The following is a 14379-nucleotide window of genomic DNA, read 5'->3' on the forward strand; positions in this document are numbered from 1 at the left end:
TAACGGCAATACGAAAACTGGGCCACAACAATTTGGCATATGGAAATTTTAGGCTACGGAGACATGAAAACAACCAGGAGGTATATTTTGAGATATCGAGTAGCTGATTATCTAGGCTGTTGGGAGGAAACAGAATGAAGCGATGCGTTTCAAAAATGTTTTATTCTTATAAAAATACGCTGCATCAACTGTTATTATAGGAGTATTATGGTGAGACCGGACAGAGTGGTAGGCTATTACATAGTCAAATATGCATGTATTAAAATAAAATAGCTATTGCTGTAACATACTCTCACCAAGACCCATTTTAACAGTGTAATCGTTTCTTGGGCAATGCGGCTGTGATATAGCCTAAACCAGACCCTTCCAAATCCCCCCTCCCATCCTATTTCTACAACTAGTCGACTCGTTGCTTCGACAAAGGCAGCACGTAATCAGCGTGTGCGCAACAGCACACACCAAGCACAGAAAACAACCGACAGCAAATCTGTTGCAACCAGTCAAGGCCCAGGGTTGCTTTCCATCAGTACGACTGACATAACCTGCCCCTGGCTTTCCCCAGAAAAGAAGGGTTTTAGTTGTTGTATCGCAGAGACGCTGGTATCGTGGAGGCATGGCAGATGCGGAGTTACAAACCTTTACCTCTATCATGGACGCGCTGGTTCGCATTAGTGTAAGTATGACGCTAATTTTATTACGCTATTTATATCCACCACGTGTGCTTATTTTAAATCATTTAATCATTAGAATCTCTTTTCCTCCACCTTCATATTTAAAGGAAGGAAGGAATGAAGGAATGTGAGGCATCTCTTTCTTTAGAATATTTTTTGGCATCTATCGAATCAAAGAGAGGTTTTAGCAAAGCTCTCGCATTGTGGGAGGACACATAAAAGCAAGGCCACAAATAGTATAGGCCTATAAACAAAATCCAAACGTTGTAGCAGATAAAGCAGTGGATGTTTGATGATTATAATCATATAATAATAATAATCTTGCTTACGGGCCGCACACGATGAGAAGGCAGAGATGATGTTGACGTTGTCATAGAAACGGGATGCTGCGTTTAGTAGCTGCAACACTGGAACAGGGCCTCCACAACACTTGTGTAAAACTGAGGCCCCCGGCCACAAACTGAGCAGGAAAAACTGAAGGCTATATTTATTTTATTACTTTGAAAAATCCCCCTCCCTCTTGGATAAAGGTCTTGGTTACCAAACCATGTGTTCTATGCCAGAGATTGCTAAGATAATTCTGCATCTGTGTTTTTTAAGCTAGAGGACTCTATTCAACTTAAGAGACTGGCTAAAACCTGAAGTCAGGGAAAGCTATTTTTTCTTCCACATTTGTCATCCCTGTGCTCTGTATATCCAACATCAGCCTACGTAACCAGTGTCTTATGCAGTTCCCCTTCTTGCTCCTGACTCCTACACATCTCATATACATTTTTTCAGGTCACAGGAGGTGCAGAATGTAAAGAGCAGTAGATTTTTTATTTATTCTAGTGACTCAGCCTTTATCGAACTTGACTCCTCACTCAGTTCTCTTCTTGAACCTCTCCTCTCCTCTCCAGTCCAACATGAAGAGTATGGAACAGGAGCTGCATTGCCCGGTGTGTGATGAGATGGTGAAACAGCCCATCCTCCTGCCATGCCAGCACAGTGTGTGTCTGCTTTGTGCGGCTGAGGTGTTGGTACAAAGGGGTTATCCTCCTCCAGACCTCCCTCCAGAGCCCAACTCCCCCGCATCCACGCCCAACACTCGCTCCCCACGGCAGGCACGAAGACCCACACCCAGGACCCCTGATCGCCTGGAACGTGTCCTCAGAACAGGTGGATGAAGGATGTGGAGATTATGTGTGTGTGTGTGTTTGGTACAACTGATGGGAATTTTAAGTGGGCCTAGCAAGAAGCTTTGCTCATGTTTGAGAGAAAAACTGAATGATCTCAGCATTAAGTCACCTGTGAGTGACATCATATTTTAAAAATGCAAAAGATTGTGGTGTGATATGACGCCACTGTCCTGTTAGCATCTGAGTTTCATATGTGATGTAGCTGACACATCAGTATCCTGCTGTACATCCAGGGCTTTATTTATTTATCTCATGACGTATTTAAGTGCATGTAGAGCAAGGGCCACAAGGGCAGAGATTCAAGGAGGCAGAAAAGGCAGTGAGCATCTGCCGAGCAGGTGTGTTTTCAGAGTGTGTAAGCAAATAGTGTGTTCTTCACAGTGAACTAACCTTTATTTATCAGTTCTCTCTCTCTCTCTCTCTCTCTCTCTCTCTCTCTATATATATATATATATATATATATATATATATATATATATGTAAGACAACCAAGAGTTCAGCTTTTTACCTTTTCTCAGCAGTCTGTCTCTCTTAATACCCTTATTAACTGCCTCCATGACCCCATACAAATCTTCCATTCTAAAAACACTCACATTTTCTCCCCTATATCTCTATCCATGTTTCTTTCTCCTTCATCTTCTCTCCTCTACACCTGCATACTTCTCCCAGTGTGCGGGACATACCCAGGGCGGAGGCGGAAGGATGCGGCCCCTCCCCCCATGTTCTTCCCATGTCCTTCCTGTCAGCAGGACGTGGAGCTCGGAGACAAAGGCCTGACAGACTGCCTCCGCAACCTCACACTGGAGCGGATTGTGGAGAGGTATGCATATGCACAAACACCATAGATACAGTATATGCTGTAGCAGACAGAGACACAGCCAGGTGTAGTCAGAGCTGATACTGCTGTCTCAAACATAACTTGTGGTTTGTTGTTATTTCATCCTATGATAATGTCTCATCATCAGCTCAACAGAAATCAGAAACAAAGTAACCAAATCCCTTTTACCAATCCTGCAGGCAATGAAGAAAGGCAGTGAACGAAGAGCTTAGTCAATACTGTTTTATAAATGAGACAGGAAATCATTTGCTGGAATGAGTTTCAATAATGAATCTTTCCTTTACTCCTGATCCAAGGCTAAACCTGACAGCAGATTGAAGGGACAGCTTTAAAATTGCAGTGTACTGTACAACAACAAATGGAAAAATGGTTCCATTTTGTACCAAAGAGAGTTTGGAGTGAAAATACTTCTCATCCTTCTTTAATGTTCATCATCCTCTTCTCTTATCAGTTCAAATAGTGAAGATGAAAGTGAAAGGAGCTGCTTTTGAAAAAAAGCGTTCTGAGATGGGGAGAGAGAGTTATGGGGATAGGCAGTTTCCCAGTTTCACATGCAGCAGTTCGATGAGTGCAGCTGCTTCCTCCCCAGGCAGTGGTTGTGTTGGTCAGGAAAGTGTGACGGTGCATGTTTTACTGCGCAGGATGCACTAACAAGGCAGCTGCTGGTGATGTATCCAGGTCAGGCAGTAAAAGAGTTGGACTCCTAACTACTGAAAAGAGAGTAGGGCAAACTCGGATGAGCTCAATCTTCCCTTTCTTAAGTTTAAAGGACTCCTTCTTTCTTGCTTTCTTTTCTGCTGCAGAATTGCTTCAGCCCTGCCCTTATCTTACTGTCCCCCTGTCTGCCCTTTAGGTACAGGCACACAGTAAGTCTGGGCAGCGTAGCCATCATGTGTGGTTTCTGTAAGCCTCCTCAGTCTCTGGAGGCTACTAAGGGCTGTGCTGACTGCAAGTCCAACTTCTGCAACGAGTGTTTCAAACTCTACCACCCCTGGGGAACCCCTAGAGCTCAGCATGAACACATTTTACCTACCAACAACTTTCGGCCAAAGGTTTGTCTGTTTTTGTGTTTTGTGCATCATATACCGTAGCTTCTTTTCTGTTGTTGTTGTGCCTTAATCCTCTTTTGTGCTCTAGGTCCTAACGTGCACAGAGCACGAGCAGGAGAGACTGCAGTGGTACTGCCGTAACTGCCAGAGGTTACTGTGCCCACTTTGTAAGCTTCGTCGTGTCCACCATGGACACAAAGTGTTGCCTATAGCACAGGCATACCAGGCCCTCAAGGTGAGTTTGTGTGTAGTCTGTTTCGACTGATCCTGATGTTAGCAGCCTTGAAATGTCAACTTTTGTTTTGGTCTTAAAGGACAAGGTTACCAAGGAAGTCAACTTCATCCTGGCCAACCAGGAGACAATACAGAGTCAGATCACTCAACTGGAAGCTGCCATCAAACAGATGGAGGTGAACTATCTTTTGTCTGTTTTGTACTTCCTCTGCTTTAGTACATGTTTCCTCATAATTTATCTTTGTACACGGGCAACAGTACTGCAATATATTGTTGGATTCAATGGAACTGATCATCCCATGCGGCTAGCAGGAATTCTGTCATTGAGATATCAACACTCTGCTGTGATCTACACAACCAGTCATTACTTTTCTTTTGTATAACAGGTTGAAATCAGCATGTTGTCTTGGAATTGAATCCATGTTTTCTTGCAAAAAGCAGCATTTTTGATAGGGAGAATTAGTGGGCCCTCTAGAGGCCTGAAGCTCTACTGCAATGACACTCTTCTGTGCTGGCAATAGTTAAGACATTGTCTATGTGTTTGTCATTCCTAAGCTGTCATTGTTTTTTCACTCAGCAGCAACAGTTTCTCCACTCTTTCTCCAATTCTCCCCACTCTTTGGGTGTCTGCTCTCTGTCTCTCTCCAGGCAAATAGCTCAGTGGCTCTGCAGCAGCTGACCCACTGTATCCGAGAGCTGGGAGCGGCTGTAGCGGAGCGTCAGGGGGCTTTGGCTCTGGCCCTGGAGGGATCCCGCAGTAGGAGGGAGGAGGCACTGTCTGCTCAGGTCTCCGAGAGGCGAGGCCTGCTGGAGCACGCGGGTCTGATGGCCTACACACAGGAGCTGCTCAAGGAGACTGATGCACCTTGCTTTGTACAGGCTGCCAGAGTCACTCACAGCAGGTAACACACACTTTTTTAGCTGAATCCGAAACTTTAGGAGGAATGAATTAGTTATATTTGACTCTCTGACATCTCTTCATTTAACTTTTATTTCTTTAAAAAAATTGTTTCCTTTTTATTTCTCTTCTCCTTTTTTGTTTGTGTGTCTCTCCCCCTCCAGGCTGGTGAAGGCCATAGAGAACCTCCAGTGCTTCTCTCTCTCTGCCGATCCGTCCTTTAGACATTTTCACCTAGATGCATCCAAAGAGGTCAAGCTCATCCATGGCTTGGAGTTCATACGTGGTAGGCTCCTTTGTTTGTGCGATATGAACCATGTAAAAGTAAAATTTTACTTTATCAAGGTAAATTAATGTAATCTGTATCCCTCTGTTGCTTTGTCTCCTCCGCAGCCCCACTAGCTCCAGTCATTGACACTCAGAAGACACTTGCTTATGACCAGCTGTTTTTGTGCTGGCGCCTCCCTCAGGACTCGGCTCCAGCTTGGCACTTCTCTGTTGAATACCAGCGACGGGCAGGAGGAGCTGCAGCGACATGGGGCGGCACCAGATCCCCTAATGCTGCAACGGCATGGCAGCGTCTGGATGAAGTGAGAGGGACCAGTGCTGTGGTTGATCGACTGCAGATGGACAGTGTGTATGTGCTCAGGGTGAGAGGCTGCAACAAGGCCGGGTTTGGAGAGTACAGTGAAGAAGTTTACCTCCACACTCCACCAGCATCTGGTGAGATATGTACATCTATTATATTACATTATCAATTTATTAATTTTTACATTTCATTCACTACAAAAAACTCTTCATCTTTCCATTCTTCTTAAAACAAATGAGGCAATTCTTTATTTCCAATGCAGTTTCACTGAATTAATTTATAAGAAAGAAGTGTACTGTAAATAGATTGAAGAATAAGTAACATGCCTCAAACTGGAATTCAAATTTGTGAAACAAGTTGGTTTGCATTGGTAACAAAGAAAAAACTGTTGGCAGATACAGTATTTTAAGTTGGATATTTTTCTGGTATTGTCATTTTTCAATTGATTGACTAATCTTGATATTTCTTTTCTCTCCATCTTATCATTTCCTCCATTCCTACTTTGTTTTTATTTTAGCTTCTGCACCAAACCTTCCTTTTTTTGTTCTGCATTCCAGTTTCATCCCAGTCAGACTCTCTTTCCGCTTCTGTATTTCTTGCTACAGGTCTGTCCTACACAAAAGTCTTTATTGTTCCTTTATATTGTCCATTGTTTCTCTTGTTGTCATTACGTCACAAAAAAGCATTTAATCAAAATTCTATTATCTGATCAGTTGAAACAATATGTAGATAGAGTGAATGTTACCTTTACTGTTTCTCACGTTTCCTCCTCCTGGTAAAGCCACTTCTTCCTACTTTGCCACTCTTATTACATGTTCTCCTACCACTCTTCTTTAGCTATTTTTCCATATGTGTTCAGACTTGCTGTAGCCTGACTGTCCCAGCTTCAGGATTTAACCCCTCCTCCCTCCTGACTCCTTTCTGCTACCTTCCTCGCCATCTCTCTCCCTCTTTACCCCCCCTTTCCCTCCTGGTATGCCTCCTTTTCCCGTCCTCTCAGTATTGAGTTTCTCCTTGGACTCACGCTGGGGGTTGCATGCTGACAGGCTGGCATTGGGTAAGGGCCAAACCTACGCCCGCAGTGTGCCAGGCCTCTCCCTCCTGCAGGCCGCCGACCGCACACTCACTTCTTGCCATTTGACTTCTGACCTGCTGGTGGCCGACTTGGCTGTCACTCAGGGCAGACACTACTGGGCATGCTCGGTGGAGCCTGGTTCCTACCTGGTAAAGGTGAGAGGGATGCTTGTTGGTCAGTTGGTTTGGTATTATAATGCGTTGTATATATGGAATCATCAGCTTTTCTTTACATGCTGACTCAAAATGGATGTGACCGAAGCTTTCTGTCTTTCTGACTCTCTGTCTTGCAGGTGGGAGTAGGGCAGGAGACTAAGCTACAAGAGTGGTTTCATCTCCCTCAGGACATGGCCAGCCCTCGGTAACTAAATATTACTCTCTTAAATATAGACTTTAGATTCATTGTCATCCACAAGTTTGTTTCAAAAAACTATTTTTGTTTCTTATAACGACAAATATAATGCACTGAACAACAAATGCAGATATGAATGGGATTTACCTCTGTCACATTGATTGATAGAGCTCTTAATGATGTAAGTACATTCACTGACACAAAAACGTTTTGCTATGCTAGCACATGTTTTATCACAACATTATTTTAAAAATATATTTATTTTTTACTCACTTTCACAGCTGTTGATCTTTTTGGTCCAGTTTTGAGTGTCTCATGACTCCATAATCTCTACAGTTAAAAAATTATGCACACTCATAGTCTTCACGCACTACATTTGTATTACAGCACTGCAAATATGCAATCTAATAGTGTGTAGTAAGAGCAGCTGAGCAGAGCTGTGGTTAGGAATAAGGTCACAGTGGGCATGAGGGGACAGACTCAGACCATTCTCTGATAATATCACGATATTACTGTGTTTTTTAGCTTTGATTTTGAATGGGTTTTTTTGCAGTTGCAAAAATTTAAAACAGGTATAAAATAGAAACGTTATTGTCACTGAGGTGGTAAGCTAGCGTTGAAAGTAGAGTATTTCACATCTGTAGGTCCTACTGTATTCAAACTTGTAGTTTTTTAAACATTAGATATATTTTCCTCCTTTGCTTAGTTTTTCTTTCATACAGCCTAATTTTCTCTCCCCCTCTGCCTCCCCCCAGCTGCGACCCAGACAGTGGCCACGACAGTGGGGCAGAGGACGGCCAGGACTCTCCTCCCTTCTGCTTCCTCACAATGGGCATGGGCAAGATCCTGCTTCCTCAAGGACATGGTCACAGTCAGAGCCAGGGGGACTGCCAGAGCCAGGGGGGAGTGCACTCCCACAGTAGCAGCCATAGTAACCTGCCTCACCCTCATACTACTCCTCTGCCACCCCGACTAGGAGTGTGTCTGGACTGTGACAAAGGACGTGTAACCTTCTATGATGCCCACTCGTTGCGGATCCTGTGGGAGGGACACGTAGATTGTTCAGCTCCAGTGTGTCCGGCCTTCTGCTTTATTGGCGGAGGAGCCCTGCAGCTGCAGGACCTTGTGGCCAATCGGAGCATCGAGGAGCCGCCGCCACGGAGGGTAACTATCCAAACGCGTGCAACAAATCTCAGCAAATAACTTGTGGTGAGACAGCAGTTTATGAGCACAGTTCACTCAGTGTTTAAAGTTTTTCTCATGTCTGTAGCGTTAAAGGTGGTTTATATTCACCACTTAATGTGAGTTGATAATGAATTGCCTTGATCCTGTCAAACTTTGATACTTGATTGAACTGTCACTTCTAAATGTGGTTACATTCTTTCCTTTCAGTGTGATTTTTGAGATCGGACTATAAATATTAAATGTTCTTTTGCATTTGCACTTGGCCAGAAAATATCAAAACTCTCTTTTGGCTTTATTTATTTATCATTTTTTCCTGCTTTCTTTCTCCTGGATTTTGCAGTGCTCCTATGGACATTGTGGCTGAAGTGATTTTAGACTATGCAGAATTCTATTGACAGGGTGAGTTAAAAACCTTTATAACAGGTTAAAAATCTGTTTGCAATGTAAGAAAAATTAGCTCTCCTTTTACACTTGTCTTAATTTGTCCAAGAATGATCGGACAACAAACGTTGCATGCAAGTGTAACTAGGATTAATAACTTACATATATGCAGATAACTGACTGTCACCATGTAAAAGTACCTCATGTGTACTGTATGTCTAATTTTATATCTTGATTTTTTTTATGTAGCCTCAACAAGTGTTAACAATGTGTATATAATTCAGAATTAGAGAATGTGAATATTCTTCGGTTGTTGAATTGTAAAGTTTGGCTGGCTCATGTCAGGACTTGTGTGGCGTTTCGGCTGGGTAAACATGCTCACAGTTGCCTCAGTGTTTTCAGATTACAAGAGAAAAAATAAAAAAGGTTCTGAGGAATAATGTTCTCATTATGCTGTTTAAATTAATAACGTGAATACATGTCAGTGCTTTACATTTTGACAAAAGTTAAAAATGTCAATGGCCTACCTGTCCAGTATTAAACTGTGGTGTTTGAGTGATTTGCGCATACATATTAATGATGAGATGTGATGTTAAAGGAAGTGGATAGATGACAAGGTAACCAGCTAAAGTAGACTAATCAGAAGAGGTCTATTTTATGGACTGTGGTTTACTTTAAATTTGATTTTTTTTTTTTTAGCTTTTGTTGTTCCTACTGCAACTGACAGTAGCTCTTTTATTTACTGACTAAGCTAATTCGCAGTTATCTTTGGGAAATGTTAAGAGCCCAGTTATGTATCATTTCAATGCAAGAGATTGTCTATATTGTAATATTTTCAAACCGACTGGCTCTGACTGTATTTTGATATCTGGTGTGTATGTGTGTGTATGTGACTGGCTGTGACTTCCATGCTTTCTGTTGTGTGTATGTGTGTGTCCTGTCTTGAATGACTTGTCTAGTCTCCTCTACTTGTGTTACAGCACAGCACTTGAATGCCTTTAGACTGTAGCATCCCAGAAATCACAATCTCTTAATTTAGATTTAGCCTTTCTGGCAGAATGTTTCTATCATGTCATGAGAACAACAATAAATGACTGATAACTGTAACATGGAGTCACTTTGTGTCAAATATTGACCACACTATATTATCAGTAAATGCTGTGATGTCTTTTCTCTGCTTTCGAAAACATAGAGGTAACTGTACAGGAGCAATCCCCTCTTTCTCTTTAGTGTATGTCTTCCTGTTTTGTATTTCTGTCTTTTAAAGTTGAATCACAGAGGACTCTGTTGTAAACCTCTTTTATTTTCATCATCGCCTGTTATTTTCCCACCCTTCAGCCAAAATGATAAACATGTTTTTGGTCAAACCTATCTGTCGGTTTAATTGTTGCATGCTACAAAGTTGTCACATTTTGATTGACTGTAAACAGCAGAACAGGACTCTCCTTGTTTAAATGTCATGGAAAAACTGATTTCTCTATGAGTGTGTGGTGCCTGTCTGCATGTAAGGGCAAGCATGCCCTTAATCAGTGCCAGAGCTGCATGAACACGTAGTGGATCTTTTGTGCCACAGGGTTTAAATATAATCAACATATTTTGTACAGAGCCAGGGCACTCCTTACGCCACCTGATACAGAACGACAGCAACAGAAAGAAGCAGGCTAGGAGCTCAACAGCTGCATTATATGTGAACTTAAGACAAGTCAAGAGAAGGGGGGCGGTTCAGTAGGTGAGCCAGTTGGACTGGTAGTTAGAACATTGTTTTTTTAACGCCCAGACAGAGTGACAAATAGGGATGTTCCACAAAGGTAAATTAAAAATAGAGTATAGATATTGTGCAACACCAGACTGGTTGTACATTTTTCACTGTCTTTTTACATCAACAGGGAGCTGTTGCAATCAAACCAGTGTTAAGTATGAACTGTCTGCTGCAGGAGTTTGCAATAATAAAATATCACCATTAGGGGGCAACATTGTTTGTGCTTTGTTGATTATTCTCTGTGTCGAAAAAAGGGTTAGTCAGCAACAGGTGCACTATGTGTCAACAATGACTTGTCTGGTCACAAATCTGTGATGACAGGTCAGATATTGCAAGTTAAGAGCTTTCAGCTTCTGTTTGGTGCTTCTGAGCCAATCTTTGTGCTATTCATTATGTTACACCTGGAAGAATATTTAAATAATTTATAATCCATTTTTTAAAAATCTATTTATTTGTTAGTGACAATGCATATAAACATTAATTAAAATATACATGCAGTGGTGCAAGAAGTTCTCAGATCTTTTAAGTAAAAGTAGCAATACCCCTGTGTAGAAACTCTCTGTTAAACTTACTGTTACAAGTAACAGTCCTGCCTTCAAAATTTTACTTCTTTCTTTTAAGTAAAAGAACAAAAGTATCTGCATCAAAATATACTTAAAGTACAAAAAGTAAAAGAACTCAATGTGCAGAATGGTCCGTTTCATATATATATATATATATATTTCATATTTCATAATATAATTATATTATTGGATTATAAGTATTGATGTATTAATATGTACTATTACTTTTATGCTGCAGCTGGTAACGATGGGTCTTATTTTTTTTTACTATATATACTGCCAGGTAGCTTGTGTATTTCACCAAGGGATTGATAAAGTTTTATCTGTATCCATGGTACATCATAATTTATTTGTTGATTATATTTTGTATTAATAATCTGAATCTGCAAACTAACTAAAGGTATCAAATAAATGTAGTGGAATAAAAAGTACAATATTTGCTTCCAAAATGTACTGGAGTAGAAGGAGAAAGTAGCATGAAATGGAATAATAGTAAAGTACAAGGACTTGTACAAATTGTACTTAAGTACAGTACTTGAGTAAATGTACTTAGTTACTTTCTACCACTGTGTACATGTGCTGGAATTAACTAATTTTCACCTGCAGTCCCTTGACAGAATGCACCTGCAAAGTGAATTACAGTTAGCTACATTATGTTTAAGCCACACGTACCAAAAGTGACATAACAGAGAGAGAAAGAATATCTCCCACAGAACAAAACTAGAAAATCTACATTTATCACCACATTGGTCCCCACTATTACTCTAAACACAGTAAAACTTCAATGCAAGACATGCCCTTGAAAAAACATCTTACTAAAGTGATTTTTCTCTCTGTCCTAATTCCACCTCCACAGGGCTCTGGTCCCAGTGTGGTTGCATCATTTCTTAGCTCAGTTTAGTTTGCACTGTTTACCTGACAGAGCTCCTCCCACATAAAGTTAAGCCAGTGTTTGTCTGTGTGTTTGCATGCAAGGGTGTTAGTGTGAAATTCACCTGAATTTCCACCTGAATTTCCTTGTGACGAAAAACAGTCAGAAGATAAGATGAATAAGCAACTAAACTACAGTATGTACCAATAACGGGGAAAACCTGGAAGTTTAGAATTTCAGATGAATATAGATGACGATGGAATTAAAAGATGTTTTACCCATGTTGTCTTTCTTCAAATATTTCATATATCTCAAGACAAACATTTAGATGCCATTTTTCATTGTTAAAATCTACTGTCACTGGCTGAGATCGTCTGTTCTGAATCATTATCTGGCATGAAACTACTGTGTTTGAATAGCCAATAAAGCTTTGTTTCATGTGTTTGGAGTTGACTGAAGCAAAAATGCTGAGTGCCATGCAGAATAAGTTCCACACGCAATGAGATGTAGCAAACTTTCAAATGTGCATACAGTGCAGGAAGGTGCAGAAATGTTTGCTAATGCAAGCACAGACTCCCCTGAACAGCTGTGTCTCCTGTCTTTCCTCAGCACCTCTGCACATCACATCGGACGTGTACCTGTACCTGCACACACACTCAGACACACAATTCTCCCCCCAACTTTTCAGCCTCCCGAGTAACTCTACAAGTTCCAACTATGGTCTACACTTTTTCCAAAAGAAAAGAAGTCTGTCTAAAGCTGTCTAACAAAATGAATCTCCGCCGCTCACAGAGGTTTGTGAACCTCACCAAAAAACATTTTTGTGTGTCACTGTACCGAAATCCACACACACACACACACACACACACACGAAATCAAATCCAAATCCACTTGGATCCATGGTTGCCATTCAAAACCACTTCATATCCACATTTACACACGTACACACACAAATCTGTCAAATGTGTGTTTTCTGGATGCATGCCAAAACGAGAAAGCATGCTCAGACAGGACCAAGGCCCCTCGGGCTCTGTGAGTATTTACTGTATGTGTGAGTGTGAGTTATTTTCAGGCAGGAAAAACATTAACTCTCCATAAAGTCCTTAACTGTACTGAATCACCTGTTTGGCTAGATTTTTAATTGTAATCTTTACAACTATAACCTGCTTTGTGGCAGTATTCACTGTACAAGTATAAGAAATGATTTATAGAACATGAATAAGAAGAAGTCTGTGAGTTTAATGCAAATGTATTTACTTAACTTTTGAAACTAACCTTTATTGAAATTAGTTAAATTAAACTTTGTGCTTGACACATGTAATGCTGTTGTTGGGTCCAGCGGTGTCAAGCACAGTTAATGAATCTCTGATAAGTTCTGTTGGTAAAACAGAAGAATACCTGACAAATGATCAAAGGCGAAATGTGTATGTTCATTGGTGCTGACAGTGTTTTGGTCCACATGGGCTGTCTTCTGACAGCTTAATGACTAGCTGTCCACATATCACTTCACTCACTGTTCCCATTCTGAAGGGCGGCAGAAGCAGAGGGAGGAGGAAGAGGAGGAAGGAGGAGGAAGGAGGAGGGAGCAAAACAATCTGGGAGACCAAGACAGGACATACTGAACCACACTATAACCCTTAGGACACACTGGAGGGGTGCCTGTAAATCTGTTTCTGTGGCAGAGGTACAGAGCAAAGGTCTTTCAGCACCACAACTGGTAACAGTGAAAGAGCTGAAGAGTCACATTTTTGCATGTGTGATTGTGTGTGTATGAGAAAAAGGAAGGTGGTCTTTGTGTGTTACTTGTGTGAGCCCCCACAGCTGTGCAACCACCAGACTCTGAAGAGAAAAATGCTGATTATAAAATCAAAACAAATGTGGAGAAGCTGGTAAAACTGGGAATAGAAAGCCAGCGTGCTGCTCCCTGCACATGGTTCCCCATAAATACCTACAGCACCAACTGCATTTACAAACAAGGGAGTGCATGCATTTACATGCACACCAATAAAAAGCTATGATAGAAAGCTTGATGCTTCAGTATCAATGTTAATTGGGGATTTATATGTGTAGTGCTGCATATCAAAAGAGCTTGAAGTGGGGTTTTTTTCTTGGGTGAGAAAGCTTGCATGCTTCTCTCTCCTCTGCTTATAAAATCTATATAAATCTTAGACTGGCTGACAGTTTTACGAGACAGAGCTGATTATCACTGCAGATGATCTGAGTGTACAAAACATGGCAGTCAACTAACGGTGTGCCTCTTTCATAAATGTAAGAGCAGGACTACAGGATGAAGAAGGTAGAGGAATGAAAGGTGAAGGAGGAGAATGATAAATTGAGAAAGAAACGGTGTAAGAAGATAGGAGTAGGATATATGATTTGGGAAGAGGTAAAGAAAAACACAATGAGGAGACAGAAAGAAATGAGATGAGAGTGTGTGAGAAGAGGAGGAACAATAGGTGACCATGGGCATAATTAGATAAACAAGTCAAGGGAGGAGGGCGACGGAGACGGCTGGGAAGGGTGAGGGGCTGACAGGAAAACTAAGAGAAGCACATTCCTTCTTTCCCTCTTCTTCTCTTCAAAACAGCAGCTGGGACAGGTGTGCTTTTACTGATGGTAGAAAGTGCACAAGCTGCTGACTGCCCCCCCAGTGTGCCGTGTGTATGCTGTGTATGTGTTTATATGCTGAGTATGCACACTGGCTGGCTGCAGACTGCATGTTAGCAGACACTTTGTT

At 41.4% G+C, this 14379-nt stretch overlaps 1 protein-coding gene and 1 long non-coding RNA gene across 5 annotated transcripts; one reads left to right on the forward strand and one right to left on the reverse strand.

The window, feature by feature from the left end:
* The first annotated feature begins 45 nt into the window (after positions 1–45).
* On the forward strand, positions 46–9816 carry trim46a (tripartite motif containing 46a). 4 transcript variants are annotated; one of them, XM_044209280.1, is made up of 13 exons: positions 46–673; positions 1571–1829; positions 2519–2669; positions 3541–3739; positions 3825–3971; positions 4051–4146; positions 4619–4872; positions 5033–5154; positions 5262–5591; positions 6458–6687; positions 6825–6892; positions 7639–8047; positions 8409–9816. In XM_044209280.1, exons 1-13 carry the CDS (start codon positions 614–616, stop codon positions 8430–8432), a joined length of 2349 nt encoding a protein of 782 aa, XP_044065215.1. In that variant the 5' UTR covers positions 46–613; the 3' UTR covers positions 8433–9816. The 4 variants fall into 4 exon arrangements, with proteins under 4 accessions (XP_044065215.1, XP_044065217.1, XP_044065214.1 ...); XM_044209282.1 differs by having other exon boundaries at positions 1571–1833; positions 2439–2669; positions 7639–9816; XM_044209279.1 differs by having other exon boundaries at positions 7639–9816.
* Positions 2895–6437, reverse strand: LOC122882177. Its single transcript, XR_006379303.1, has 2 exons — positions 6203–6437; positions 2895–5588 (listed from the first exon to the last, which is right to left on the reverse strand). It is a non-coding gene; the product is annotated as an uncharacterized LOC122882177 (long non-coding RNA).
* Positions 9817–14379: the final 4563 nt, after the last annotated feature.

Source organism: Siniperca chuatsi, linkage group LG9 (assembly GCF_020085105.1).
Source record: "Siniperca chuatsi isolate FFG_IHB_CAS linkage group LG9, ASM2008510v1, whole genome shotgun sequence".
Classification (NCBI taxonomy): domain Eukaryota; kingdom Metazoa; phylum Chordata; class Actinopteri; order Centrarchiformes; family Sinipercidae; genus Siniperca; species Siniperca chuatsi.